The following is a 25078-nucleotide window of genomic DNA, read 5'->3' on the forward strand; positions in this document are numbered from 1 at the left end:
ACTCCCTGAGTGTATCTATAATGACATGTGGAATGGTAGTCGACCTGAACAGTCTCTGCACCAATGAATTGTCTCCCTGGTCAAGAGCAACAAATCGCCTCTTGACTCCTGGTCCATGACAGGGAACCAAAATCCTCTAGGAAGGAAGCTGAGCCCTGGGACAATAAAGGCATCGAGTCTGATCTCCAATCATCCCAGACCTGCTCTGCTTGGTCACATAGGCTGGGAGCTGGACTGTGTGGAGGAGAGACCTCCTGAAGAGGCACCTTTCCCTGGTCTGGATACCAGTGCACCCTGGGCTCATCAAACAAGCTTGACACAGAATATTCATAAATTCTGGAGTAAATTCTTGAACAGGAGGCCCCTAGGACCCCTGCAGGACCTCGGGCTCCGCAGGGTCCGTTCACTTGTGTTTCACACCTTCACTATTTTGAGGACTCTGGGAGGGATTTTCTCCCTACCAGTTGACCCCCCCCTGTGGTTCCCCAGCACTATAGGGCTCAAACGAGGATAAACCCAAGGCTCCCCCACCCTTCCCTTATGTGAACTGCAGCATACGAAATACGAATGCTCCTTGGCTGACCAACCAGCAGAAAACTGGCATAATACAGGGGTAGAACAGTCTAAGGGGTCCATCGATTTTGAGCCAAATGGAGACTCCAATGCATGCATAGTAACACAGTAACGTAGTAGATGATGGCAGATAAAGACCCGAATGGTCCATCCAGTCTGCCCAACCTGATTCAATTTAAATTTTTTTTCTTCTTAGCTATTTCTGGGCAAGAATCCAAAGCTCTACCCAGTACTATGCTTGGGTTCTAACTGCCGAAATCTCCGTCAAAACCTACTCCAGCCCATCTACACCCTCCCAGCCATTGAAGCCCTCTCCAGCCCATCCTCCCCCAAATGGCCATATACAGACCGTGCAAGTCTGCCCAGTACTGGTCTTAGTTCAATATTTAATATTATTTTCTGATTCTAGATCCACTGTGTTCATCCCACGCTTCTTTGAACTCCGCCACTGTTTTCTTCTCCACCACCTCTCTCGGGAGCGCATTCCAGGCATCCACCACCCTCTCCGTAAAGTAGAATTTCCTAACATTGCTCTTGTACATTCCCTGTATACTCATTTTGGATATCCTGAAAATTTGACTGGCTATGGATCCCTAGGACAGGGTTGGGAATTAATAAAGAATGCATGTAAACCTGTCATTTTTTTCATGGAATTGTGCTAATGAGGGAACCTTTTTATTGTTGATGTTCTCTAGGTCTTCAGATCATACAAAGTTTGTGGGAAATTTCAAAACAAAGCAAGACTTTATAGACTTAATTGTGATTTATCGTGGAGCAATGCATGGTAAGCTTATTGTGCAAAGTCCTATCAATCCTAAGAACATTCCTAAGTATGATCTTCTCTATCAAGGAATTTAACAGCTATGATGATGTTGGACTTGTGCAGTAAGCTGATTCTTTCAGTACAGAGATGGACTGTTTGCACTCTGCTCGTTGTATCTGCAACCATCTGGTTCAAACAGTCAAATTTTAGCAGTTGGATTATTTGGCAAAAGGCTTGACTATCACTTTCAGAGAGTAAATTATTTTTTCTTTGTTAGGTATACTAATTTCATACCTTCTGGTAAAGTGAAAATTGGACTTGGTTATTAAGATACATTGAATTAGTAATTTGGTTTTGGTGCCTTAAAATATTTGGTAAGTGGGCTGCAGGAAACACCTTGTTGTTCAGTGTGTTAAGTATTGGAATATAATAAATATATTTTAAAAATTTTATTTCAAATTAAATTGATTATAGTACATTTATTTGCTGGGCTAACATGAGCTAAGATTCTGCTAACAGCTTAAAATTGTGGGTATTTTACAACCATTATACAGTGATCAAGTGGTACAAAAAGAAGGAAGTGTCACCCACCTTGCTGAGCTGCATCTTTACTGCCATTCTTTAAGGCTCTCCCTTAAATACAGAAGTCCCATTAGTACAAAACATGACATCTGCTTATTTTTTATTTATAATAGCTACACAGAGGTTCTATGGAGAAGTGAGAGTAGCAGGAAATCTAAATCTATGATATAGTGATACAACAAAGTACCTGCAATAGGTCAAGGGTTAAATGCCACTATAAGGTGAAAAGCATATACTTTATAATTCTGTAATGCAAACACTCACTCTGTCACTTTCAGTCATAAAAAACAATATTTTATAGAAAGGACGAAGGACATTCATATTTTCACAAACTCATGCTTATAATCATCAGTCCGAAGATACAATCTTCCTCTTGAGAATGACATAGAAAAGTAAAAAAAAAAAAAAAGGTTTGTGAGTCACCATGTCAACAACAAATTTCCAAAATAATGTTCTCATTCATTTGGTAGGGTTTTTATTTCGGACAGTACTTCTAGTCACCATTCTTGTCCTTGAGGTTACTGCATTTGTTTTGGGTTCTGATGACCTACTAAGAAATCTGAAGATGGGCTGGAGGCTAAGGGAAGGTGCCAGTTCATGGTTTTCAGTGCCAGCAGAGACTCGGGGACAATCCATCCTCAACACAGAGCCTGTGGGCCTGTCTAAGGGTTTAGAAGAGAGGATCCAACTCCTGCAGTGCTTTTGAATCCAATCCTGTACCTCTGCATCATTCCCAACTTGATGCTGGGTGTTGTGTTTGGAGTCTATGAATGCAACAGCAAACACTTTGCTCATCACTTCCTTCCTCCGCATTAGCAGATCAACAAAGGTCAAGCCACCATAGCCATGGGTGATAAAAGCTATTTTCTTAGTTAAACTTTTACTGATAAAGTGGTCCCACACATAAATAGTGTGTTCTTCAGCAGTACTACAGCATCTTTTGGGGATCAACCGCTTACTGCACACTGTAGTATCTTGATCATTTTCAGTAGATAATGAGGACTCTTTTTTTATAAGGGTCAATTCAGGCTCTTCTACTTTCATTTCAATAAAGTTGTCATTGGGATTCAATACAATGACACCACCATATTCTTTCTTGGCTATTTTAATGAATGGTATTTGAGTTCCTCGGTCCAGGCCATGATGGATGATGGTTTTCTGCACCCACTGACCAGCTCGAACAACCCCATAGTCTTGCAAAAGAATAATGAGGCTTAAGGGATTGGTTAAAGCTTCTTTACTCATGAAAAAGCAGCTCTGAGGTTCATCGCTTTGAGCATCCAGTGGGATGTGTACTTTCTGCAGATCACATTCCTTTTCCAGCAGTTCATACACATACTGTGTAATCATGTGTCCCAACACCTGATAGCGCTTGTGATTTCTCTCAGGTTCATTTTTGTAATAGTTAAAGACAAAGGGTTCATTGGTATCCATATGCCTTAGTTCTCCTTCTTTATTAAAATAGTATTTAAATTCTTCCAGACACTTTGCACCATCAGATTTCCCACAGCTCACTAACCACGCCATTGGCAACTGTAAGTTAAAAGAATACTGAATGTGTTGTTAAATCATTGAATAAAATAACTGACATAATTACTCTACATTATACCCCCCTTACTATTTATGGTCTACCTAAGATCCTTAGTAGAGAATGACACGGGGAGCGATCCCCGCAGCGAACCGCTGCGTGGCTGCGGTTTGGCTCCGGGTTATGGTGACCTCATTAGCAAATCGCCGCAGATGCGGGGACAAATCCTTTCACCGCCCGCAAAAACGGTGAATAGATTTGTCCCCGCAGGCCAATGTCCCCCCTTCTAGGAACCGCTATTTACCTGTGTTTCACCGTGTTCGTGACCGGGTGTTAGATGTCTCCGCCATGTTGTCTGTCTCCTCCAACTTTCGATCCAACTCGCACGTTGCCGCATTTACTCTCGATCCAACTTGCATTTGTCAGATCAACCCTTCCTGCCAATAGAACCCGCCCCCTCCCCCCCGACGATCGCCGGCAGGAAGGTGCTCAGCCCTTCATGCCGACAGAACCAACCCTCCCCAACGATCGTGGCAGGAGGATATCCAACCCCTCCTGCCAGCTCCCCAACAGCCCCCCTATGATCACTGATAGGAGGGTGCCCAACCCCTCCTGCCGGACCCTCCCCCAACAAACCCCGCCATCCCGAACCCCCCTTAGTCTTACTTTCCAAGTTGGACCGGACAGCTCCTCGCTCGTCTGGCCAGCAGGCCTGCCTCCGTCCAAATGAGGCGTGCCCGCCCCTCCCCTCCCCTGCCTAACCCACAGGATCCTAGGGCCTGATTGGCCCAAGCACCTAAGGCCCCTCCTATAGCGGGAGTGGCTTTAGGTGCCTAGACCAATCAGGCCCTAGGATCCTGTGGGTTAGGCAGGGGAGGGGAGGGGCGGGCACGCCTCATTTGGACGGAGGCAGGCCTGCTGGCCAGACGAGCGAGGAGCTGTCCGGTCCAACTTGGAAAGTAAGACTAAGGGGGTTCCGGGGTGGGAGGGTGCGTTGGGGGGGGGGGGGGTCCAGCAGGAGGGGTTGGGTACCCTCCTGCCGGCGATCTTAGGGGAGGCCATTGGGAGGACCGGCAGGAGGGGTTGGGTACCCTTCTGCTGCGATTGTCGGGAGGGCCGTTGGGGGGGGTCTACAGGAATACACAGTCTAGTACCCGAACTCGCAATCTGGGCAACTGCAACTGGGCAACCTGATCCCGAAATCTGAGCAACTGCCTGCTGCCGTCGCGTATGCTGGGACTCCTGCCTTCGTGTATCTGCCGGATACGCGAAGGCAGAAGTCCCGGCATACGCGACGGCAGCAGTGTTCCCGCTAAGGTGTGCTGGCCTGCGCGCGCGCACAAAATATTACATCGCAGCGCAAAGTTTCTCTTCACAGCGCACACACGCGTCGCAAAGGTAAGGGGAGGTAAGGTAAGGGGACGCATTGGGGGGATTGCACTTCCCCACAATTGCCATGCTTCGGTTCCTCTTCTTCCTTCCTTCCTCTCCCCCCCCCCCCGCGGGACCCTGCGGCACCATCAACTCTTACTCCCTCTAATGTCGGCCCTGCAGCTCCAGACTTCCTCGCACCTTCTCCCCTCCCCCTTTGGATCGCTATTATTTTAAATGTTATAGCCGCGGAGCTGTATCCATCAGTGGAGATGTCTAACCTCGGCCTGCCCCGGAACTCTTACTGCAACAGTGACTTCCTGTTCCTGCCTAGACGGGCGGCTGCTGCAGTAAGAGTTCCGGGGCAGGCCGAGGTTAGACATCTCCACTGATGGATACAGCTCCGCGGCTATAACATTTAAAATAATAGCGATCCAAAGGGGGAGGGGGGAAGGTGCGAGGAAGTCTGGAGCTGCAGGGCCGACATTAGAGGGAGTAAGAGTTGATGGTGCCGCAGGGTCCCGCGGGGGGGGGGGGAGGAAGGAAGGAAGAAGAGGAACCGAAGCATGGCAATTGTGGGGAAGTGCAGAGCTGCAGGGAAGAGTGTTGCGGTACCCAGCTGGAGGGAGAAGGAAGATGAGGGAGGGAATTAAAGGAGATGCCAGGGCTTGGAGCATAGGAGGAAGGTATGCCAGTCTAAGGGAAAAGGAAGGGGGAGATGTGAGAGCATGGAGGGGGAGCGAAAGATGGAAGAAAAGGAAAGGAGAGAGATGCCAGAGAATCAGGGAAGGGGAGATACCAGACTATGAGGAGAGGTGTGGGAGAGGGAAGGCGAGGAGAGAGATGCCAGACCAATGGGGTGAAAGGAGAGATGGAAGGGGGAGGCATACAGTTTCTGGAAGGGGCATAGAAGGAGAGAAGATGCCATATAGGGGAAGAGAGACGGCAGACAGTGAATGGAAGGAAGAGAGTTACAAGAAGATGAGGAAAGGAGAAACCACAGAAGACAAAGGTAGAAAAAAATTTCTATTTATTTATTGCTTTAGGAGACATGTGTCACTGTTTCTGTGAAGCATTGTATGCAGAGTCCAGCTTCTTGCTGGTTCAATTTAACCTTTGTCTATGTATTTTTATTTTATCCCCCCTTTTACAAAACTGTGAAGCGTTTTTAGCACCAGCCTTGGTGGTAGCAGCTCTGATGCTCAGAATTTTATGAGCATCAGAGCTGTTACCTCCGTAGCTAAAATCCACACTACAGTTTTGTAAAAGAGGGAGGGGTTAGTTTGTGATTACATATTCCTTACTAGGCGAAGGTGTTTTCTGTGTTCTGTGTGTTCGAAAGACATGGTTTTCTGTTAGGATTGACGGTGTAGGATTGATCTGTGCTGGTCTGGCTTGTTTAGTTTTACAATGGGTGTATTGATGTACTGCTCACTGCAATATGTAAGATGCTGCCTTTTCCTAGGTACTCATGTGTGACGTGTGGTTTGTTACTAAAAATCATGTTTTTCTTACAGATGGGGGGGGGGGGTGCCAAAAAATGATGGGCCCCGGATGTTACATATGCTAGGTACGCCACTGTATGTAAAGATACCAGAAAGCTGGCGTAGCAAAAACTTCTAAGTTTTGAGAATTTAACCCTCCCACAATCTCACGGGCACTCGTTTCAAGTTTATTGAGATTTTGATTTAAACGCAATATCAAATATTTTCAATGCGTATAACAAAAATAAATTTGGGGAAATAAATAAAACCATTTGAACCAGTGTTCCCGCTAAGCTGCGCTGGCGTGCGCTGGCGCACAAAATATTACATCGCAGCGCACACGTTTCTCGTCACAGCGCACGATCGGAAGAGGCGTACGGCAGATGGCAGGGCGGCGAGAGGAGAATCGGGCGAGTTGGCTCATAACTTGCTGGCGCCCGATATTTTTGGCTCACGGTGAAAAAAGTTTGCTCACAACACCCGCCCGCTTAGAGGGAACACTGGACGGCAGCAGGCAGTTGCAAATCAGCTGACGCTGGCGCAATCTTGCACACTGGGAAAGAAGAGAATCTCCGGCGTCAGCTGACTAGCAACCCCCCCATCGTATGGGACACCTGCCTTCGCATATCTGCCGGATACACGAAGACAGGAGTCCCAGCAAAAGATGCAGCTGCAGGAAGTTGCTAGTCAGCTGACGCTGATGCCGGAGCTTCTCTTCCTGCCCAGTGTACACCAGGTACTGCTGGACAAGGGGAGGAGGGGAAGAAGGAAGGGAGAAAGGATACTGTTGGACAGGAGGGAAGGGGTACTGCTGGACAATGGGAACAGGGAAGGGAGAAGGGGTACTGCTGGACAAGGGGGAAGTAAAAGGAAGGGAGAAGAGGTACTGCTGAACCTGGCAGAAAAGGAGGGAAAGGAAAGGTGCTACACACTGGAGGGGAAGGTGAGATGGTGCATGGGGAGAGAGCATGTTGGGTTGTGGGGTGCGAAGGAGGGATACCACTGAGGGAAGAGGCAAGGACAGAGAGAGAAAGTGTGCAGGAGGCAGAAAGTGTTGGACTCATGGAGAGGGCAAGATGGATGGGGAGGACAGAAAGGAGGGAAGGAGAAATGTTACACTGGGGAAGGGGGAGAGCACAGAGAGTGAAAAGTTGGACTCATGGAGGGAGAGAGAGAGATGCTTGGTTGAGGGAAGGAGGATCAGAGGAGAAGCATACAGGAGGGGTTGGGTGCCCTCCTGTCGTGATCGCTGGGGGGAGGGGAGACTTGCAGCCGTAGCCGCGGTCACTATGCTAATCACGGCAGGGAGATCTTTGCCGCGATTAGGTACAGCGGCCGCGTCTACTTACCATGTAGGCTAACATTGTAAGCATTAAAAGTACATGTCGTGTTTGTTTTTGTATAGTTATTAACTAATATTTAACTAAGTTTTAAAGTTTTAAAGAATGTTTCCTTTATACGTAAATAAAGAAAAGTATATAAAATCGTACCCGTTTGAGGCTTTTATGTATGCAGCGGTGACGGTGACGGGGCGGTGAATGGGGTTGCAGTGGCGGTGACGGGGCGGTGAATGGGGTGGCAGTGGCGGTGACGGGGCGGTGAAGGGAATGGCGGTGACGGGGCGGTGCAGAGGATGGTGAGACGGGGACGGGGCGGTGACGGGGACCAATTTTTTCACCGTGTCATTCTCTAATCCTTAGTATGTGACTTGCTTCAAGTCACATAAAAAGGGACCTTTGTGGAGAAACTCAGTGCATGGGGCCCTTTGTGATGAGGGGAACTTAATCAGGATCTCCAGGTTCATATCAATCTTTGTCTTCATAAAGCACCTATTATATAGTACCACATCCTAACTAACCCCCTCCTTTACAAAGCCGCATTATAATTTTTTGCGCCAGCCACAGAGGTTACAGCTTGGACGCTCATAGAAATTCTATGAATGTTGGAGCTGTTACCGCAGTGTCCAGCGCTAAAAAGGCTAGCGCAGCTTTATAGAAGAGGGGATAAAACAAAGTCATAACTAATAATAATAATAACAACTTTATTTTTCTATACCACCAATACCCCAAAAGTTCTAGGCGGTTCACAGAATAATACAATGATACAAAGCACACAGAAAAGCAATACAATATTTCAATAGTGATAAATACAATCAAGTAACTCTTGTTCTCTTAGGCTTCCATGGCTAGTGATTTCATTGTGGTTGTCTGGGTTTTGTAAAGTCCATGTAAGTGGAACCAACTTCCAGCCACAGCACAATGGCTGAAACATTGGTTCCACTTACTATTAGATGTGGCAAAACCTGAACAACCACAAAAATTATACTCTCAAGTCTAATTTTGATGCCTCTGTGGTGTATTTTATTTGATCATTTGTAATGCCTTCTGAGGGCAATTTTCAAACTGGTCTAGGTGCATTAAAATTATTTAATTGACTAGATGGGGCACTTTGAAAAATTCCCCTCAATGTGGTTAAAGTACATGGTGGGTGGAGGGGAGGAAAACATACAAGTGGATTTCAGTTTAATATCCCTAAACACACATTACTATGGGTACTTTGACCCACAGATACTTTCAAGCTCTGGTCTCTCTCAAAATTATCCCCTTAGGTATTAGGTTTACAATAAAAAATGCATCACAGTAATGTGACGGCAAGTGTAAATTTATTTGTATGCAAAGTGCTCTTGATATATGTAGCTGCATGAAGAACATAGTAATAAAATGACAAATGCCTTTCCAGTTTTCACAAAACTTTTGATAACTGCAACTTTCACTTCCTCCTGCATCCCAGGGTGGCAAATGTGTGAAGCTTCCTCAAATTCTATATGTATGCCACAAAGAAAATTTGTGTTTTCTCCCCAAGTTACAGACTCCCCAACTATCCCCTCTGAAAATTCATTATTTCTCCCTTGGTTGCTATAAGTTGTATTGTAAATATATTTTTTAACTTTTGGGTTAGTGAACATACAATAATGTGTGAAAAACATTTAGGTGTCGTTTACAGAATCTGGCCCTTAATCAGCAGTTGCCTACAAAAAAGCACCGGCCGTGTGTCAATCACATTTAGGCACCATTTAAAGAATCGTGGCAAAAGGCACCTTTCACAAAACTTAAGGCACCTAAGTTCTTTTGAGAATCACATCTTACAGCCCCTAAGGTCATCACCCCTAATCATATCTAGTTTGACCTTAGACGTTGCTAGGCGCCTTGCTATAGATACGTTTCCGATGGCAACTTTTTTAAAAAAATCAGTTTTTTGGGTTTTTTTAACGGCATGGACAATTACAGTGCTGATTAAAGGAATTAAGTTAGGTATCAGTAAGACGCCTACTGCTGCCTAACTTATGGCGCCATTTATGGGGGTTTGCCTCCATCAATGTACAGGGCCAATGTAGTAGTATTACATAAAGAAGGGAAACCAATTTTCAAAACCTATGTTTTGTGTTTAAGTACTTTGAAAATGAGTCCCTAAATTAGCTGTATAAGACTGACATAAATCATAAAACTAAGCCTGTGGTTGTGGTGGTGGTGGGGCACAAGATGATCCTGAGGTAAGAGTTGCAAGTTTTACCCTCAGAGGCTTGACACTGACCTGTTTGTATTACCTGGTTCTCCTTTGTTTATAGCTTGAGAGTAGAGTACCTAAACACAAGCAAAAAGTATGGATCTTTCCTACAGAAGATGCGATCCAAGGTCTATTGGTCAGCATGGTCTATCTGAGAATAAAGGCAAATAAATGGTGAAATACTTTTTTTTTTAATATTCATTTTTATTAAATTATTTGTATAAAAACCACAATTCCAGGCAAAATACATATGGCAAGAGACAAAGCAAGCTTCATCAATACTAATACACCACAGTACTGAAAAACACCTCCAAAAGGAACTTCCACATAACAAGTCGCAAACTTTCCCATGTTCGTATCTCTCAAAGTTTGAGACTTTCTCTCTTACCATATCCAAAATAAGTACAGGAGTATACACTATTTCAAAAAAAAAAAAAGTGAAAAATTAACCCTCTCCCTTCCAACCCTGACCCGTTCCTTCTCCCTAAGACCAAAATACATATAAAGATGAAAATACTGTTCCCTCCAATATATCTTAAAAACTGGTCGTAGAAAGGGATAAATTAGGAAATTCTAAGTCACTTATACAAGCAGAATCCATTATTAGTAACTGCAAGGTAGCCAAATTATTACATATCTCTTGAAACAAATAGAAGTATGAAAAATAATAATATAGAGCAAGGAAAAAGAAAACAAAAATCCCAACTACTTCCCACATCAAGATGTATTCATTTCCAACCAGTGCCATACCTCCTCCATTTTCTTCTCTTTCACTCTTTAACATCTAAGTCAACTTATCATATATCATTATTTCTCTTCTAAGCACTTCTCAGTGACTTATCTGAGGACCCTCAGCTAAACACCATTGGTTTGCAATAGTATGTCTAGCTGCCAAACAAGTTCAGCACAAATTCTTTTTGACCTCCCAGCAATTTATCACTTAGACCCAGCCCAAAAGACAAAGCTGAGGCCCTCAAGAAAACCTCTCAGAAACACGACATTTTAAAAAAAATTGTATAGAGGACCAGAATCTACAAGACTACCACAGATGCTTAAAGAAACCATTCGCCCCCACATCCCGTCGCAACAGTCTCCCATAGGAAGCAGCTGCAAAGGACACACAAACCCTGTGAATAACCTTATAACTGTTTATACTTAGTAGCCCATGAACATTTATGAATGTAAAGATAAACTGTTTGCCATTCAGGCTCTGTCAACGGGGTCTCCCATAAATCGTTCCACTGAGCTTCATGAGTCTTGCTTGCCTACGCGTCTTCCTCCAACAAAGTGCTACTCTTGAGAGCAATTTCTGAGAACGTGGGTCCACAGTTTTCTAAAGGGGTAGCTGGACATGTTAAAGTATGAACCTGTATCCTAGAGATACGAGTAAGGTACCTGAGCTGGAAAAAAAAAAGATGAAGGAACCCCTGACAATTTGATATAATCTACCTTTTGTGATCATTACCTTGTCCTCCAACATCTGCTTAAATCTGTCCACTCACACCCCCTGCAATTGAGCTCTCAAAGACTTCCATTCCGATCCAGAAAAGGGTGCATAGGCTACAATTTTACTATCTGGAAAAACCTGCTCACCCACTCCAATTAATTTCCTCTGCAACCTCTATTCCCTCAGCAATGGGCCCAATAAAGGGTGTTCCCATTCCACACTAGTTTTGGAATTACTAAACATTATCTGCCTCCCACTTTCAAAAATAATCCTAGGGTACAAAAGCATCTCTTCTATAGCCACCCAAGCCTTCTGATCCCTATAGTAAAAATACATAATATAAGCATAACAAAAGTTTATTTATAAACCGCAAGATCTTGCGGTTCAATGCGGTTAACAAGAAAAGAAAACCTCTACAAACACAGTGATATACAAACTTAAGCTGACAACGATTTTTTTTAACAGAAAAGTCTTAAGAAATTTCCTAAAATGTTGGTATGAAATAGAGGCAGAAATTCTCATATATGGGTGACATCATCCACGGAGCCCGGTATGGACAGTATGACAAGAGAACTGTCACTAAGTTTGAAAAACTTTGCGACTGCCCGCACCACGCATGCATGAGTGCCTTCCTGCCTGCCGAGGCGCGAGGCTCCCCAGTTCTGTAAGCAACCTTAGAAGCCAACCAGGAGAGGTGGGTGGGTTGTGAGAATATCTGCCTGCTGTCCCCGGATAACACCTATTATGGTAAGTAACTGTGCTTTATCCTAGAACAAGCAGGCAGCATATTCTCACATATGGGACTCCCTATCTTACTGAAAAAGGATGGAGGGAGAGTTAGCCAATTAAGAGAATACATTTTGTAAAACTGCTTGGCTGAAGTGAGTATCACGTCTAGAAAAAGATTCCAGAGTGAGAGGTGAAGGTATGCATTGAGGATCAAATAGCTTTTGCAGATTTCATCAATGGGAGTGGAACACAAAAATGCAACTAAAGTTGCCATAGCTCAAACTCTATGTGCCATGATACATAGTTGCAGTCCAGGCTGAGCATAGCAAAAAGAAATACAAGCCGCCAGTCATATGGAAATAGTTCTCTTGGTTACAGGCTTGCTCGGTCAGTTTGGGTCAAAGGAGATGAACAGTTGAGGAGATGTTTTGTGAGACTGAGTCCTTTGTATATAAGCCAAAGCTTGCTTACAGTCCAGTGTATGAAGAGCTGTCTTGCCAGGATGTGAATGTGGTTTTGGAAAAAAATTGGTAACATGATAGACTGGTTGAGATGAAACTCAAAGACCACTTTTGGTAGGAATTTTGGATGAGTGCAGAGAACCATCGTATCATGGTGAAAAAAATGTAAAAGGTGGGTCTGACACCAACGCTTGAAGCTCACTCACTTGACATGCAGAAGTGATGGAGAGCCTCGCATAACGGACGCCTCGCACAGCGAACGCTGCGCACAACGAACTTTATGTCTTGATTCGTACAACGAACTTCGTTTCACACAACGAAGTCGCCCGAGCTGCATCCTTCCGCGCAGGCACTGCGCTTAACTGCCCTCTCTCCGCCTGGCTCCCTCTTGCCCCCCCCGACTCCCCGACACGATCGGGGCAAGAGGGAGCCCAAGCCCTCTTGCCCCCCCGACTCCCCGACACGATCGGGGCAAGAGGGAGCCCAAGCCCTCTTGCCCCCCCCCGACTCCCCGACACACGATCGGGGCAAGAGGGAGCTCAAGCCCTCTTGCCCCCCCGACTCCCCGACATCGATCGGGGCAAGAGGGAGCCCAAGCCCTCTTGCCCCCCCGACACGATCGGGCCAGGAGGGAGCCCAAGTCCTCCTGGCCACGGCGACCCCCCAACCCCACCCTGCACTACATTACGGGCAGGAGGGATCCCAGGCCCTCCTGCCCTCGACGCAAACCCCCCCCCCCCCCAACGACCGCCCCCCCCAAGAACCTCCGACCGCCCCCCAGCCGACCCGCGACCCCCCTGGCCGACCCCCACGACACCCCCAACCCCCTTCCCCTTCCCCCAACCCGACCATGTGCCTCAGGCCCTGCCCCCAGGAGGGACCTAAGGCTCCCGGCCTATTCTGATTGGCCCAGGCGCCTTAGGCCCCACCAGTAGGCGGAGCTTTGGGACGGATGGGCCAATCCGGCCTCATTCCGTCGTTGGCTGCCTGCCGGACAGGCGGGTTTGGCTCCCGTCTGTCCGGCCAACTACAGAAAGGTACGGGGAAGGGGGTTGGGGGTGTCGTGGGGGTCGGCCAGGGGGGTCGCGGGTCGGCTGGGGGGGCGGTCGGAGGTTCTTGGGGGGGGCGGTCGTTGGGGGAGGGGGGGTTTGCGTCGAGGGCAGGAGGGCCTGGGATCCCTCCTGCCCGTAATGTAGTGCAGGGTGGGGTTAGGGGGTCGCCGTGGCCAGGAGGACTTGGGCTCCCTCCTGGCCCGATATTGTTGGGGAGTTGGGGAATCGGCGGGGCAAGAGGGCTTGGGCTCCCTCTTGCCCCGATCGTGTCGGGGAGTCGGGGGGCAAGAGGGCTTGGGCTCCCTCTTGCCCCGATCGTGTCGGGGAGTCGGGGGGGGGGGCGAGAGGGCTGGGGCTCCCTCTTGCCCCGATCGTGTCGGGGAGTCGGGGGGGCAAGAGGGCTTGGGCTCCCTCTTGCCCCGATCGTGTCGGGGAGTCGGGGGCAAGAGGGCTTGGGCTCCCTCTTGCCCCGATCGGGTGGGGGGTGCCAGGGACCACACGGAGTCACCCACCGTACCACCCGATTCGGGTAAGCGCAGGTATCGGTGGGTGGCTTATTTGCGGGGGGGGGTGCCTTATTTTACATTTTTTTCTAAAAAGGGGGGGCTGTCTTATTTGATGGCCCTGCCTTATCATCGGGGAAACACGGTAGAAAAAAAAAAAAATGAACAGTTAAGTCCCAGTTTTTGCCGCTGAGACTCTGCCCTCTCTCACTGTAAAATTAGACTCTACTTAGTCTGTCTTTAAATTTAAAAAATGTGTGTTGTTTTAAAAAACAATTATGTTTTTAGATGTATCTAAATAAAAATAATAACCAAAAATTTATCTTTTTTTATGTCATCTTAGCATATTTTATGCTGCAGAACGAATTATTTTTTTTTACATGTATTCTTATGGGAAAACGCGTTTCACATAACGAACGTTTCGCATAACAAACTTGCTCCTGGAACCAATTAAGTTCGTTGTGTGAGGCACCACTGTACTACTTTTCTAGTGAGGAATTTAAGATAAGCCGACAACATTGGTTCAAATGGAGGCTTCATTAGTCTGAAAAGAACAACATTAAGATCCCAAGACACTGGAGGTGGTTTGAGAGGTGGTTTGATGTTGAAAAGACCTTTCATAAATCAAGAAACAAGAGAATGCAAAGCCAGAGATTTGTTGCCGATCTGAATATGGAATGCACTGATAGCACTAGGATGAACTCTGAATGATGTGGTTTTAAGACCTGAGCTAGATAAATGTAGAAGATATTCCAACACTGAAGAAACGGAAGGGGGTAAAGCATCATGATGAAGAGCACACTACGCTGAAAACTGTGTCCACTTCTGCTGGTAACATTGCCGAGTGGAAAATTTTCTGGATGTGTCTAAAATGACTCTGACGGGGTTCAGAAGATCATTGACTGTTGAGGTTCATGGCAAAAGGTACCAAGCTGTCAGGTGTAAAGACTGGGATGTAAAAGTGACCCTTGAATCTGAGTGAGAAGAGATGGTTATTGGATCTTTGACCGTAAGCTGGAGCTGGAGGGAAAACCATGGTTGCCTGGGCCACCGAGGAGCTATTAGAATCACGGTGGCTGACTCTTGCTTGAGTTTGACCAGTGTCTTGAGAATAAGTGGAATTGGAGGGAATGCATAGAGAAACTCGTCTATCCAATCCAGGAAAAAAGCATCAGCCTCCATTCGATGAGGACATTATTGTCTGGAACAAAATTGAGGCAGTTTGTGGCTGATAGGCCAAACAAGTCTATTCTGAGTTCCCAAAGGAAGCAAACCTTGGAGTGAAGTATCCACTCCTGTGGCCGAAGATATCTGCTGAGTTTGTCGGCAAGATTGTTTTGCTCTACTTGAACATAGACCGCTTTCAAAAGATGTTCCGGGGAATCGCCCAGTCCAAACCTTCTCGGAATCTTGACAGAGAGGTAAGAGAACCCATGACTCCTTGTTTATGTAAAATATTGCGACTTGATTGTCTATGTGAACAAGCAGCATGTGATTGGATATCCAGTGTTGAAATGTTTTCAGATAATTGCGGACTGCTCCGAGTTTCAAGAGATTGATTTGGAGCTTCTGTTCTTGAGCAGACCAGTGGCCCTGTGTCCGGAGACTGTCCAGATGAGCATCTCCTGCATATCTGGAGGAGTCCATGTTCAGAACTTTCTGATGTGGCGGCATTTGAAATAAGAGCCCTCTGGAAAGATTCAAAGAATTTGTCCACCAGTGAAGAGACTGACGCAGTGATGGTGTGACAGTAATCTTCTGGTAAAAAGGATCAAGAGCCTGATACCATTGAGACGCCAGAGACCACTGAGCTATTCTGAGATGAAGTCTCACGAAGGGAGAAACATGGACTGTAGAGGCCAAGTGATCCAAGAGTCTCATCATATGTTTGGCTGAGATGGTTGGAAGATGAGAAACTTGACTGCAAAGTTGTATGAGATTGTCTTGTCTTTGTTGTGGTACAAATGCCCCGAGTTGTATGGTGTCAAGTAGGGCTCCTATAAACTGAAGAGTTTGAGAGGGTTGAAGTTACGATTTGGGGATGCTGATCTTGAACCCCGAGGGTTGAAGTTGCGATTTGGGGAAGTTGACCTCGAACCCCAAATGTTGCCGAAAAAGGATTGTTGACCGAGTTGCCAACCTGCGAAACTGGGGAGCGGTGGCATTGTTGTTTGGTCTGCATCAAATGACTCGATTCTGTGGAGACCTGTGATGCTTGTTGGGAAGCGGACGGCTTCTTAGCAGGCTTCCCCGAAGCTGGTATGTCCGGTGATGCTGATGCCTTTGATGTCGACGGCTATCAAAACTTGGCACCTTCCATGAATGCACTGTAAAACTGCTCTAGAGAAAAGCGCAAATGAAGAAAAAGAAAACTATAAGAACTATAAGAACTATAAGAACTATAAGAGAAAAGCGCAAATGAAGAAAAAGAAAACTATAAGAACTATAAGAACTATAAGAACATGTGAACTGAAAAGCTATCAACCTGAAGAAAGTCAATAAACCAATGTAACACCGTGATCCCCCTGCCGCTAAGATGGGGGAGTACCTCGACGGAGAGTTTATTTTGGGTTTTTTTAAAAAAAGAATCCCGAACTGAAGAAAAGAAATGTAGAAAAAGTAAAAAGAAAATATATAGAGAAAAAAAGATGTGAAGCGGGAGGGTAAGTAAAAACCTGAACAGAGTTCAGGAGAAATAAACTTCTTTGCTCTGTGGAAAATGAAGAACTGGGGAGCCTCATGCCTTGGTGGGTAAGAAGTCACTCGTACATGCGCAGTGCGGGCAGTCACAAAGTTTTTCAAACTTAAAGTGACAGTTAACTTGTCAGACTGTCCGTACCGGTCTCCGTGGATGACGTCACCCATATGTGCGAACAAGCTGCTTGCTTGTCCTAGGACAGGGGTGTCCAACCTTTTGGCTTCCCTGGGCCGCATTGGCCGAAAAAAATGTTTCTGGGGCCGCACAAGCTTTCAAACGCTGCAGCAAGACACAGGAGGGAGCCGGCAAGATGGTAAACACCCGGGGGCAGCAGAGGAAAACACTGCATCGCCCTTGAACGGGGCCGCACAAAATACTTCACGGGGCCGCAGGTTGGACACCCCTATCCTAGGATAAAAGACAATGGAAAAATTATGTTCTTACCTATTAATTTTCTTTCCTTTAGACGCAGAAGATGAATCCAGAGACCAATGGGATAGCACACATCTACCAGCAGGCGGAGATAGAGAAACTGATTGACAGGTGGTCCTATTGGCTGCCACTCCTCCTGTGTCTCCAGTATAGCTCCTTGCCCAAGCATCTATAACCATCAATAGGCATAGCATGTAAAAAACTTCTTTCCCATAACAAATTCCAAAGGGCAATAATACAGAATACAACCATCAATAATAACAAACTTCGAAAGTTGGAAAAGAAAAAAAAACCCGACAGACAATATCCAGAAAGGGTGTGGCTCTGGATTCATCTGCTGCGTCTAAAGGAAAGAAAATTAACAGGTAAGAACATAATTTTTCCTTCCTTAGCAACAGCAGCAGATGAATCCAGAGACCAATGGGATGTAGCAAAGCAATCCTCAATCTGGGTGGGAAGCAAATGCCGCCTCCGCAACAACCGAAGCACTAGACACATCTACCGCATGCGCCCCCACATCCAACCAGTAATGCTGAGAGAAAGCACTCTCGGAAGACCAAGCAGCCACGAGACAAACCTCCTACAAGGAAAAAACCTCTGGATCGAGTCCAAGAAGTAGCCATCATTCTGGCAAAATGGTCATGAAGTTCCTTCTAGAGAGCTGCACGGGAACGGGGACGACGGGAATCCCACGGGACCCGCGGGCATCTCACGGGTTCCCCCTTTGGGTCATGGGGATCCCGTGGGGACGCCCCCTAGTGTCGCGGGAATCCCGTGGGGATGCCCCCTAGGGTCACGGGGATCCCGTGGGGACGCCTCCGAGGGACGCGGGGTTCCTGTGGGGCTGGATGTACTCAGTCGCGCGGCTCTTCTTCTCCCTACCTGCTCTGCTTGCAGCACAGAGCCGAACGGAAGTCTTCCCAACGTCAGCGCTGACGTCGGGAAGACTTCCGTTTGGCTCTGTGCTGCAGGCAGGGCAGGTATGGAGAAGGAGAATAACCTCGCGGCTCGAGTGGCGTACCAAGGGAGGGGGGCGGTCCGCCCCAGGTGCAGCACAGCCGGCCAGGTCCCCTTACTTTTGTGGCGCTTCCCCGACCGACCGACAACAGCTCCGGTCCGACAAACCTCCTGCCCTGTAGCCGCGAATCTTACCTGTAAGAAGGTAATTTAGATTTGCGGTTAAGTGCAGGGAGGTTTGTCGGACCGGGCCTGTTCTGTTGTCGCTCGGGCGGGGAAGCGCCACGAAGGTAAGGGGGCAGGGAGAGAGAAAGGGAGGAAAGGTGGAGTGGAGAGGAAAATGGGTAAAACTGAGGGTGGAGAAGGATGCTGAAAGCACATGGGGAAGACAAAGGGGTGGAGAAGGACGCTGAAAGGCCATGGGGAAGACGGGGGGGAGAAGGACGCTGACAGGACATGGGGAAGACGGGGGGTGGGGCGAGAAGGACGCTGAAAGGACATGGGGAAGACATAGGGGGGAGAAGGACGCTGACAGGACTTGGAGAAGATGGGGGAGAAGGACGCTGAAAGGAAATGGGGAAGAGAGAGTGGGGAGAAGACGCTGGCAGGGAAGAAGACAGATGGCAGACTATGGGGGGAGCGGAGGGAAGAAGATGGGTGCCAGACCAATTTGGAAGGGGGGGAGAAAGGGAGAGGCACAGTAAGAGCAAATGGAAGATGCAGAGGGAAGAGAGACTGTGGTTGGAAGGAATTGAATGAGAACATGAGGAAAGCAGAAACCAGGCAACAAAGGTAGGAAAATAATTCTATTTCTTTTTTTTTTTTTTTTTTTGCTTCAGGATAAAGTAGTATATTAGTTGTGTTGATAAAAATTTATAAACATTAGAGGCTCTGGTAGAAACCCGTTTACAAAGTATGTATTCTTCCCAATTAATATTTCCAAATTAATAAAGTCTTTTTGCTTATTTGTAAATGGGTTTCTACCAGAGCCTTTAATTCAGTAGCATAATTAACTGAAATAACTATTTCTGAAGTTTATAGGGACGGGCGGGGACGGGTGGGAGTCCTCATGGGGACGGGTGGGATTTGGCAGGGACGGGTGGGGACAGGTGGGATTTCTGTCCCCGCGCAACTCTCTAGTTCCTTCTCCAACCGCTTCCCTGCCATCAAGCAAGCGTAAAGAATGTCCTCCTGGACCCATTGAGCGATGGAGGCTTTGGACGCAACCATATGTTTTAGGCGTCCCGTGAAGAATACAAAAAAGTGATCTAAAGAACTAAAAGTCGTTAGAAACCTAGCTCGCGGAGAATGCTACGCACTTTCAAAAAAAATGCAGTGAATAAAAGCACTTCTCCCCATTTCTCCTCCCAGGAAGAAGGAAGGAAAAGTGAGAGTGTCATAAAAGAAAGGATGACACCGAAATAGTGGTACCATCCGAACTGATACCCCAGATTTTGTAAATCAGAAATAGGAATCCCTGCCAAACAAGGCCTGCAACTCAGAAAACCGCCAAGCTGAAGCCATGGCCACAAGAAACCCGGTGTTCAAAAGACAAGGATGAAATGAAGCCTTCGGTAAACTGCGAAGAAGTACCTTAAGACTGTACTCTGGACAGGGCTTTCTAAGAAGTGTACGAATATACTGTACTCCGTTTAGGAACTGAACTACATGAAGCTGAGAAGTAATCGAAGAGCAATATACCTTGTAACAAGCTAAGAATGGCACTTGAAGCTGAAGGAATTGAACGCTAAGCCCTTGGCAATACACTTGTGCCAAAAAAGAACTCTGGAAGGGTGCAAATGTTGAGAAGTATCCAAGAAAGGAAAAACCTCCAAAAGGAAGCAGAAGCCACAGGTAAAGACGTCTGTATCGCCTGGATAAGAGAAGAAACAATCTGCTTTGCATAACCCTTACACGTCAGCCATGACTTTTCAAAAGCTAGGGGCAATACCAAAGTAGTACGAATATCCATGTTGATCGTACCCTAGATGAGCAAATCCAGAGATACCAGGAAACTCAACAATCCGGCTGCCGAAAGACTCATCAGATCCGCATAGCAAGGATGGTGCAGCCAATCTAGAGATTCTACAAAAACTGTGCCCTGAAAGCGAGCTTGAGATGGCAAATCCAAGCCATCATCAGCCAGGGGAAAACACTGAAAAAAGAGAAACCAGAGGTGAGAAAAAATGCCACGCTGCTACCCCCTCTGACTCCCACTCCCTGTGCCCACCGAAGAAGCTAGGAAGCTTAGAATTTTGAGACGAGGCCATGAGGTCTAGTTCCAGGAGATCTCACTTCCATAAAAAGAGATGGAACGTCTGAGCCAAAATTCTCAATATCCAGGATGTAGAAGATTTCACTAGTCACTAACATTTACACTTTCTAGAGCATACACAGTGCTGTACACTGTAACATACAATAAATGGGCCATGCACAGATTTTGTGGAGAGAAAGTCTATCCAAACTCTTTTCCTGACCCATAAAATGATCTGCCAACAGAAGAGGAAGATGAGGGTCCACCCATTGAAGTAGAACCACAACTTTACCTTCCAACTGAGCACATCACCTACTGCCCAGGCTGTAGAGAAATATCCCCATCATAATACTGACTGAAAAGACCTTCAGCGTCATCCTGGAAGAATGGTCTGAAGCTCCAGAAACGGTAACCTGACCATGCTCCAGAGTAGAAGAATGAATAAGTACTGAGTCGCCTCTTAAGACCAGACTCCTAAAGCTGAGGATGGAAGGCACCGAGCCCCCCAACCCGATAGCCCGGGATTATTGGTGGCCATGAGCTAGTCCAGCAAAGACCGAGGCATGCCTTTGAAAAGAGAAATCTCGCTGAGCCACCAAATCATACAGAGCGATGCTTGAGGAGCCTACCAAATAATTGGAGTCTGAGATACCGGGAACCACCGGAACAAAAGCGACTGCTGTAGTAACATAATGGGAAAGCAAGCCGAAGTTCTCAGTGGAGTCAGCAACATGGTAACCAAAGAAGAATGCAAACCTGAGACTGTGACCCATCGCTCTAGTCTCTGGGAAGAAACACATTTCTCTCCTATATGAATAAAAACATCTCCCCGATGTACCTATAAATAGTACAGGAGAAAAGAGTGTTGTGTCAATTCGAAGATTCACGTCCAAAGAACTGAGGAAAAGAAACCACCCTTTTCGTGTCAGTCAAATGGCCCGACTGGAAGACGTCCGAATCAAGCAGTCAGTCAAGAAGAAATTAGGTGAATCACCTGGTAGCGCCAAAACGGTACCACTGCCCACATTTTCTAAAATGTTCATGAAGACCTTGGGTAGGCGAAATGGCATGTGCCAAAACTGAAAGTGCTGCTCCAAGAGAGGCAAGCAAACCTAGTGCAGATTCGGAGTCCATTGTGAAAATGTAAATATTCTCCCAGTTTTTCTGCAGAAATGTGTAACCCTGAGAAACTAATTCAGCAGAATGGGATCCAGCCTGCCCAATGCCCCCGACTTGGGCACCAAGCATTAAGTGGAACAACGTCCCTTAGTTCCTGAAGAACTACAAGAACTGCCCTGAGGACCAGTAACACTTAAAAGGGAAACACAAAACATAGAGACTCCAAGAACTAACCGGAAACCTGAGGAGGATGCAAAGTTGCACGCATCCTCAAAAAAGTTCACAGCCCCCTGACCTGACATTATAGCATCTTCTCCCTCATGAGAAAGCCTGAAGAGTCATTGGAAGAAGTCTAGATCCCTCAGAATGAAGTGCAGAAGGTCAGGGAACGGCAGGATGAGAACTGAAGGATCTGTAAGAAGAAAGAAATTCTCCTAGGAAAAATCAAGTTTCGCAATGTAAAGAGGAATATACTGGAACCATGAAAACAGTACTAACTCCATGCAACATGAGCGAAATACGTATGTCCTTTAAAGTGAATACGTACTAGACGCAATCAAGATGCTGCCTCTACCGCCCCGTGGAAAACAACAGCATCCTAACAGGTATCAGACAAAGCTCACATCGCTAATGAGAGCTTCAGGGATGAGGCTAACCGCCACACAGAGCACGCTCCTCCGCGCGTTTGATAGAATAGGTAACTGGTTCCTGGTTAGAAGGAGCTGTACCGCCCTTCCTGTCTGGTCAGGAGGTCCGTCTAGCATGTGCCATGAGAAGATGGCGACAGGAGAAACCAGCGTGATAAGCATGTAAATCTGAAGTCCAGGCCCCCTCAGAAATAGAGAAAGAGAGTCCTGGCCGCAGAAAGATGCGAAGTGTCATTATGCCCTTAGAGACAGCCTGAACTTGGAAACCATTAGTACTACCTTTAGGCATATATATCCTATGCCACTACTAGACACATGCAGTGCAGCACAGAGGCCCAAATAAGGACAGTTACCAACAGACAAAGGCTCAATCTGCAGGGACCCCATGAGAGACAATGAAATACCCGTGTGAAATACAGGGCACTATCTTACTGCTGATCTCACTGTGCTGTGAGTTGCCATATGTCGGCTCAGTCCGGAGACAAACCGAGACTGGGTGACCTAGCACAGGTCAGAGTCTCTCTGGTAATCCCCTCGAGTGCTAACCCCAGAATCCGATTAAACTAGCAGCTTCCTTCAAGGTAATACAGCAGGAACACAGACAAAGACATAAAATCTGCCCAAGCTTGTCCCAAAGCTGGTGAAACACATACAACTTGTCTGAACCGGAAAGGAGAGAAGCCGCGGCATACCCTGACCAAAGTCAGCTGTAAATAAACTACCGGAACGCTGCAGCTCTCCCTCCATCGCTGGAGACCCAAGTGCACGCCTGATTCTCGCTGACACGTGGCCGCCGCATCAACGCTCCTAGAGACATAGTCGGATTCAAGCCCCGCAAAATTTACCCTGCTGCGGCATGCATAGAAAGAAAGACTCGAGGAATAACCAGAAGAACGGTGGGGTGCTTCCCACAGCGCCGGAAAAAACACGTTCCATCTCATGTGCGCTGCTATAAACCGGCACCTGTACAATCAGCTGCACATGGCCGTGACAAACACCGACGAAAGAGAGCCTTGGAATAAACAGGACTTCAACGAGGAGTACAAGTACAAGCATGAAATCGCACCACTACTGTCGCGCTGTAACCAACAAGGAAACCAAGTGCTTGCATGCAAAGTGCGGGAAAGTCCTGGCTCCCTCAACGGATTCTAGTCATAAAACTTAGTCTCAATAAAATATCTATTCCTTAAACGTATATTGACCGAACCCACAGTACTAAAACTCCAAAACAGAACCTGAAGTTCAAACAGACATACTCAAAAGCTTGTTGTTAGGGCTGGTTGAAGCCAGTTAGAGCTGGATGAGCAGCACTAACAGAGCAGAATGCAGCAACTGTGGTCTCCTTTTTTTTTTTAAACAGAGAAGGGAAAGAAGAAAAAAATTGAGATCCAGTCAGACCCTCTAGCAATGGAGGGAGGGTGAGGCAGGGACCTGGGGGGGCCCAGGTGTAACCCCTAAAGCCGGCACCGTTCAGCCGGATACCCCTGTCTCACTGAAGAGAAAATCTCAACAGGAGAAATAGCATTGCCAGCTCACTGAAGAGAAACCTCAACAGGAGAAACAGAATGGCAGTCTCGCTGAAGAGAAACCTCAACAGGAGAAAATAAAGTTCCAGTCACAGCCAGAATTCAGGAGCTAGTTGAATAGCGACCATTTCCAGCTGGGAGATAGTGAATACTGGAGACACAGGAGGAGTGCCAGCCAATAGGACCACCTGTCAATCAGTTTCTCTATCTCCGCCTGCTGGTAGATGCGTGCTATTCCATTGGTCTTTGGATTCATCTGCTACTGTTGCTAAGGAAATGAAAATATCTTCTATGTGAACAACCTTTTACAGATGAAAAGAGAACCAAGTAAAATTTTGTAGTAAATGTCTACAGTCTATAAATATGAAATTGTCAACAAGATAATCTGGAACTAGACCATGTGTTAACTTAATAACAGATATATCCAAATTTAAATATAACTCTTGTTTCAAATGGAAACTAATGAAGCTTTCAGTAATTCAGTATTAGCTTTAATACCAGTATAGTTATAGGTCTATCACCAACCCTCTCTCTCTCAAGATAAATAAATAAGCAGCTAGGTTGGCGTACTATGCATATAAGTATCTTCTCAGAAATACCCCAGCCCCACCACTCCACCGCTATGTTAAATTTAAAAAACGCGGGAGATTTATGTGGTAGCTCATCATAGGTAAATGATTTTTTTAAACGCTGTGATAATTCAAATGTGTTCATAAAGATGCCTTTTTTTTCAATTACAATAGTGTCAAGAAATTATTACAAAAGTATATACTTAGCTTTTATACACAGCTGAACCTGGGGGTTAGACTTAGATTTGTGAATAAGCGGGTTATAAATAATTTTTAAATAAATAAAATGCTCAAAATCAAAGATTGTGCTTAAAGCCTAAAGGTTCGTCGTGGGCAAGAGGGCCTGGTATCCCTCCTGCCCGTATCTTAGTGAGGGGGTAGGGGGGGTCGCTGGCAGGAGGGGGGTCTTCTTGCAGGAGGGCCTGGGCTCCATTCTGCCCATATCAGATCGGGCGTTAGGGACTGCTTTGGGGCAGGATGGGTTGGGCTCCCTCCTGCCTGATACGATCGGGGGGGGGGGGGGTGGATCGTGGCAGGAGAGATTGGGCATCTCTCCTGCAGCATGGCGATCCCCCATCCCCCGAACCGTGGCACTTCGGTGGGAGGATTGTGGCAGGAGAGATGCCTCATCTCTCCTGCTGCGATCCTCCCCCTGAAGTGCTGCGGCTCGGGGGATGGGGGATCACCATGCTGCAGGAGAGATGAGCCATCTCTCCTGCCGCAATCGTTGCTGGGGGGGGGGGTGGATTCTGTAACCGGTGTTCTTTTTTGACAGACACCAGTTACAGAATCCAGTTTTTAGGCGAAGGACTGGCTCCT

General features: G+C 46.7%; 1 protein-coding gene and 1 pseudogene across 5 annotated transcripts in view; one reads left to right on the forward strand and one right to left on the reverse strand.

Moving 5' to 3' along the window:
* Positions 1-1641, forward strand: part of LOC117359014 — a 59475-nt pseudogene extending 57834 nt beyond the window's left edge.
* Positions 1629-25078, reverse strand: part of LOC117359013 (putative protein FAM172B) — a 37272-nt gene continuing 13822 nt past the window's right edge. For 2 of the 5 annotated variants that reach the window (XM_033941080.1, XM_033941084.1), the window contains exons 2-3: positions 9893-10016; positions 1629-3451 (exon numbers count right to left, since the gene is read on the reverse strand). In XM_033941080.1, coding sequence (XP_033796971.1) covers positions 2378-3445 — 1068 coding nt within the window. In that variant the 5' untranslated portion in view covers positions 3446-3451; positions 9893-10016 and the 3' untranslated portion in view covers positions 1629-2377. Of the gene's footprint in view, positions 3470-9892; positions 10017-25078 lie in introns of all 5 variants that reach the window. The other 3 variants (XM_033941083.1, XM_033941081.1, XM_033941082.1) reach the window with 3 other exon arrangements.

This window comes from Geotrypetes seraphini, chromosome 4 (assembly GCF_902459505.1).
Source record: "Geotrypetes seraphini chromosome 4, aGeoSer1.1, whole genome shotgun sequence".
In the NCBI taxonomy this organism is placed as follows: domain Eukaryota; kingdom Metazoa; phylum Chordata; class Amphibia; order Gymnophiona; family Dermophiidae; genus Geotrypetes; species Geotrypetes seraphini.